At 44.7% G+C, this 6044-nt stretch overlaps 1 protein-coding gene across 2 annotated transcripts; it reads right to left on the reverse strand.

The window, feature by feature from the left end:
- Nucleotides 1-119: 119 nt before the first annotated feature.
- Nucleotides 120-5545, reverse strand: c23h6orf136 (chromosome 23 C6orf136 homolog). 2 transcript variants are annotated; one of them, XM_018754337.2, is made up of 7 exons: nucleotides 5486-5545; nucleotides 4071-4320; nucleotides 2966-3658; nucleotides 2778-2866; nucleotides 2389-2589; nucleotides 1976-2045; nucleotides 120-1654 (listed from the first exon to the last, which is right to left on the reverse strand). In XM_018754337.2, the coding sequence occupies exons 2-7, from the start codon at nucleotides 4167-4169 to the stop codon at nucleotides 1511-1513; spliced, it is 1296 nt and encodes a 431-aa protein (XP_018609853.1). In that variant the 5' UTR covers nucleotides 4170-4320; nucleotides 5486-5545; the 3' UTR covers nucleotides 120-1510. The 2 variants fall into 2 exon arrangements, with proteins under 2 accessions (XP_018609853.1, XP_018609852.1); XM_018754336.2 differs by having other exon boundaries at nucleotides 5421-5534.
- Between the last annotated feature and the right edge of the window lie 499 nt (nucleotides 5546-6044).

Below are 6044 nucleotides of genomic sequence, written 5' to 3' on the forward strand. Positions count from 1 at the left end.
GCCAAGGCACAGGAACATCAACTGGGAGTGCTGAAGCTGGTAGCTGATACTTTGCCTTTTTTTGTTATTCAGAACACCAGCTCTTGGACCACACATTAATTCATGTTTTGTTGAATGTGGAGATAAGACACGCACAGCTGCCTGTATAGTGCTTTATTGTCTGGTTAATAACACCCACAGAGCAGTATTGTTACCATAGTCATGATAATCAAGTCTTGGGCAGCCTAGAGGGCATCAGAGGTGACTTAACATCACTCAATGCACTCAAAGCATGTAGAATTGAACAAGGCATCTATACTGTCTATATGTACACAAATGCACAACAGAGCAGGTAATTAGTGTAGACAAAAAATTGGCAGAACAAGACCACAGTTTAATTTACACTGGTGTGCAATAAGTCACTGGTGAATTTCACAGCTCTTACTGTTCAACTGGACATGACAAAGCAACCTACTGGTGAATGTGAATGATCCTTGTGGGGACATTAGAACAGCGGTGGCAATTTCTGTGTCAGCTACTGTCTGGCAAGAGTTCAAAGTGCTGTTCCTGTATGCAGATGAATTATATCTGTAAACCAGCATCAGTCATCAGTGCTGTCATTTATACCCTGCACTGAGACCTACTGCAAAACCACAGTCATACCTGGTCAGTGTTTTACTTCACTGTTCCTAACTTGTCACACTGACAAAACAGAACTAGTTGACAACTTCAGCTGGTGTTCTTGAAAGCATACAGTATAAAAGTTCAGGAAGTTTATTTACCCTTGGAGTTGAGGAATTAGTTTCAGTGCTTTCCCCAGGCAACAAACATTACTAAATTCTCTCCCTTTTCATACGAGGCCAGCTACTGTCATCTTCTCCAACAGCTGTTATACTTTGGTTTAGGCTGTTAGTCTGCTCTTCAGAATTGAAAAAGCTGCACTCCTAAGTAAATGTAGAATGAGTCACCGGCTATACTAACATTCCACTCAGCCTGTGAACAAAGTAACATGATTCAACTGGTAGAAGTTAAACTGATTTAACCTTCCTCCTTAAACTCACCAAACTCTGCTGTCCAAGTTAGTGCAGTAAGTACAGAAACACAGGGCACATGTTGAGAGTCTGGGACAGACTGCTGTGGTGCAGCACACATAATGGGGAATAGCTTCGGTCAAGAGCTCGGCAGGAGGCTTTGCATGCCTGTGGGGCATCGCCTGCCCCTTTGTGCGTTGATTACACACAGGTAACAGCTTATCTGCTCAGCCCTCTTAAGCACAGTCGCACCCCTCCATTGACACTTTGGAGACTCGTTTGCATGTTCACGTTTATTTGGAAAGCAAGAGGAACAGCACTTTCGAGCACTCGGGGTTAAAGTCACCTGCTGTGTAAGGTCACTCCCTTTTGGCCCCTGTTACATAACATCTGAGCTTTCGTTTCTCTTGTATGAGTGTCTCTCTAGCGCTTTCTCAAACAACCTCCCTCTATCTTCATTATTTGTCCCTCTTCCCGGTGCACCCATGACCCCGTGGGCCTCAGTACCTCCCCAGACGCAGGGAGGATAAGAGGAAGGGCAGGAGATTAAGGGCCGGCCGATGATCCTGGGTGCCGAGGGCCACCAAGGCCCCAGCCAGCAGTGATGTCACTCGGGGCAAGGCTGGAGGCTGGGCCTGCATCACCTGGGAAACAACGAAGGAAAAAAAAACACATTAGGTGAGCATCTCAATGTTATAAACATGGAACCCTTTTCTATGTTGTTGTCAACAGGGTTCAAATACACATCACCACAGTGATTCAGGGTGTCATCCATCTCTGACTGGCTAGGCAGTGAAATCTCTAGATGAAATTTAAATTACAGACAAGGTGCATCTTTAAGATTCACACCAAAACCAATACGTATGGCATTACTGTTGGAACTGGAGGTGACCAACAATGACTACTATTTAAAAAACATTTTGTGAACACTGCAGATGTGTGACTGAGCAACAGGAGAGCCTCACTTTCTCCACCCTGTGGCAGTGCACAAGTCCATCAGGGCCCAGGTAAAAGGTGGAGAAGGCATCATAAGTCCTGCAAAAGCAAAGCTTAATACATTAACAAACAATTACCATTCTATGACAATGTCAGAGTGATTTGATGCACCTCTACATACCTGTGTTTTTCTATCCTTGGGCAACTTACCCAACGTATGGTACCATCACCACTATAACAGGGTGGTACTATATGGATCTCATGAGATTTGATGACTTTTACTGCATCTCGCATCTGAATTTTTTTGTCCACAGAAAATTATTAGTCTGTCTTCAGATTGCGTACAGTTGCGCACAATTAAATGTTTACTGAAGTTGTATGAAGTATCTTACTCTCAGGTACGACACAGTTCAGCCTTTCACCCAAAGCGCTTTTGCCATACCTGTACAAAGAAGTCTTGTCCCGCCTGTATAAGCGCAGCGGCATGAGGTAAAAAGGCTGGCCTCGCACCCTCCAGCGTGCCCGCACCGTCCCGTCCTCGCTGTGTTTGGTCAGTTTCAACACCTCGAACCGCACATCTGCCAGGCACAGCCTACACAGCAGCTGCCAGAGTGTAAGCGTCATCCGATAGACCACTCTACCCCTATGGAGGGAGAGGACACGTGCACAGGTGCTGAGTCTCCAGGCCTTAGGCCTCACTTGCAGCAGGTCCCTCACGTTCATCCAGGATGCCTTCTCTCATCCTGGACTGCCTCTGTACCAGCTGAACTTTACTAGCTGCTTTGCATTACCCAGCTGCATAGATATGTGTGACTCCATTTTAACATGTACCTGGTTTTAGTGTTCAGCAACCCGTTGATGAACTCCACATCGACAGAGTACATGCTGTAGTCGTGATCCTTGATGAAAAAACTGGGCAACTGCAAAACCACAACAATAGCTATGTTTAGATAGAAGGAGGACACTGATTACTCTTATTGACACTTTCTAAGGCCTTTCCCAAAATCCCCTTATCTTACCTCAATCCTTAACCTTTCGTACATCAGCGCCAGTTTCTCTTCTCGTTCCCTCTCTCTGTCATTCTCTATCCTCCTTCTGCCATCTTTATCTGGGTAGTTACAGTGAGCAACTGGAAGTGATGTATAAAGCTTTGGGGCCTGAAGATCAAGTCCACTCCTCAGTCTTGGCTTCTCCACACGACTGGTCACAGACTCCCTGAATGGGCCATGGAAGCAGTAGAAACGAGAGCCCCACACAAAAGGGGCCGGGCAGCTCTCTGTCCAAAACAAGCTTCGGAAAGACTCTCCCTCTCTTTCAGTCTCCTTTCCACTTTCTCCTAGCACATTTATGTCATCCTCCCTGCATCCATCAACAGTGGTTAAGGGAAAAAGAAACTCCTCAAACCGTGTGGATCCCAAGGCTGACTGATCGCCGACTCTGGTCTGCCCAAAGAGTGACACTTCCACAATGGTACGCTGGCCCTCGCAATCGCCAGGTCCAAAAAGCAGACACAGGCTGACAGTCCCATCCCACTCATCCTCTTCCAAACCAAGAGTTCTGATTGGGTGTCCAACATGCCAGTTATGGTGCGACAGGGATAATTCAAAAGTAGACTGGCTCAGTTGCCCATGGCGAAGAGAGATTGCAGGAGAAAGTGCTGAAGATATGTTACTTATTGGTCGAGATGGCCCATTAAGCTGAAAATCGAGTGCCTGGAAACAGATAGTAAGAGTCCAGTAGTGTAGACGTTAAAACTAAATATTACTGTACCATTTAATGATGGCACTTATTTAGCAGGAAAAACTGTATTGACAGGAATTACATCAACTAATTTTATGTAAAATACCAAATTTTAAATACATACAGCAGATTTCTCACAAATCACTAAGTTACCCTAAAAAAAGCTTTAAAATACTCCAGCAAAGGGCCAAAGTGGACAGAATGTTATGGTACTTTGTCCTGACAACACTCTTCAGGATGAAGAGCATAGTTCCGTCACGGAGGGTAAAAACTACATCACTAAATGTATTACTTGATGAGCTGGATTACAATTTTTTACTCTAGTTCCTAAAATTATGACAACACCTATATACATCCCAAATGTTTAACAAAAAGCCAATGTACCTGAGTGAGACTCCAACACTGACGCTTGATTGGTTGTCTGCAGCCTTGACTCCTCCCACAGCCCACCCATAAAGCGATGCCCCCTCTGTACACAGCCATTCAGCGGAATAGATCGAGCAATTGTGGTCTGCAGCGTGTCCAGAAACTGCTCCACTACTGAGTGGCCATCACGCAGGACCTGGAAATGCCGGTCTCTTGACTTCTTGCAGATCGCTGTCCCAAACCTCAGTTCTTTCTCCTATTCAAATTCCTGGGAACAGAAAATGGGGGGGGGGGAGTATGGAAATAGAAAAAACCTGAATGCTCTCAGAACTTTAGCTACTGTCTGAACTTGTGTGTAGATGATGCTGAAACCATGAGATTTTACTTCTCTGTGTTACAAACACAGAAGGTCCAGTGGCGAAGAGACCAACTGGAGTAGGGTCCTAGACACCTAAATGTAAACGTAGGTAAGACTTAAGATCTGTGTTTAAAAAAAAAAAAAAAAAAAAAAAAACCTCATAGCCTCTGCCAGTCTTTGCACATTTTTTGCCATATTTCCCTCTGATCAACATGCAAATATGATCCTGTAAGTTTTGTGTGACGTTTGGATAAAACTCCACCAAGTCAGTAACACTACTGTTGGCATCACAGTGACCAGAGCAGGCAAAAAACAAACATTTCCAAGGACCTCAAGTAACAGCAACTTTAATAATTCAAAACTATAATTTTTCTCATCTGCCTTGGTGACTGCGGTTAGGCGCTAGGTCGCAACCTCGAACGCCTCGAGACAAATTAGGAGCGCGCGCGCGCGGCGATCACGTGACGTCCACGTCACAGCCGAGTCAGTGCTCATTAGCATACTGTGAAAACCTGCCCTCGAGTTTCCCGAAATGTCCGGTTGCCAGTACCCCACTTTCATTTTATTTTGTGTCTCTTAGAATCACAACCCTCTTCCTCTTTTATTGAGAGAGAATGAGTCTTTTACCCAAACTCGTCAGGGCGAGCCTCAGCAGTCATGCACGCAGCCAGTTTAACCTGCTAACCAAGTAGCTGCTGGTGCCTGGTGGTGGCTAAACTCCACCGACTCTCAGTCTGTCCGTCCTGGCTGTCAGTGTCACAAACGCGAACGAATACGAATAAAGCCAAAAAGGTGAAACTTTTCAGCAACAGATACAAACCACCTCATCTTAACCAAGATATTCCTTAAGTCATCCCTGGCTGAATGGTAGCACGCTAGTAACGTCGTTGCTAAATAACTGAGTGAATGCGATCCTGTCAACTGCTACGACAACCGCCACAGTGAGAGCGCTACAAAATATGCACACTTGACTTCAGCACTTCAAGAGGGCACTACTAAAGCAGAATCACCTCCGACGGCACACGAGGGTAGAGATTCCATCTAAAAGCTGTGCAATCCACAGTAGTCCCGTTACCGTTACACAAATGTCATTTCTTCTCTGTCCTTGCCCGCTGCGCACCCAACCACGCATGCGTCACTACCCTTCCAGGTGGGAAAAAAACCCTGTGGCCACGCCCTTCACTTCATACGCGCCTACCGGCTTATTGTTGATTGGTAGGTAAGCCGGAAGTAGTTCCCTTCAGGAACCGCCAGTGGTTTCAAAATTAGAGTCCCATTGGTAGGGAAATTTTAGATAAAAAAGCATATATTTAAATATGGTTATATTTAAACCATTAGGGGTAAACCATGATCTAATCGAATGTTATACAAAATAGTTATGGTAAATTAACTAGCTTTTGAAAATCGTCTCTGTGAAAGGAAATCAATCTTCAGTTTCTCCAGAAATTCAATAATGATTGAACTGACTTTACTAAGTTTTTCGCAGAGTAAGTGTTGCCCATTGCCATTGCATAAGGCTGTGTCCCCTCAAAGCGCTTGTATTTTTACGGGAAATGAATTAGTTTTATAGAACATAAAGAACCTATTCCAGATATGCTTGTGTAACATGTTTGTTAATTATATTTTATTTCTAC

The sequence above is a fragment of the Scleropages formosus genome, chromosome 23 (assembly GCF_900964775.1).
Source record: "Scleropages formosus chromosome 23, fSclFor1.1, whole genome shotgun sequence".
Lineage (NCBI taxonomy): Eukaryota > Metazoa > Chordata > Actinopteri > Osteoglossiformes > Osteoglossidae > Scleropages > Scleropages formosus.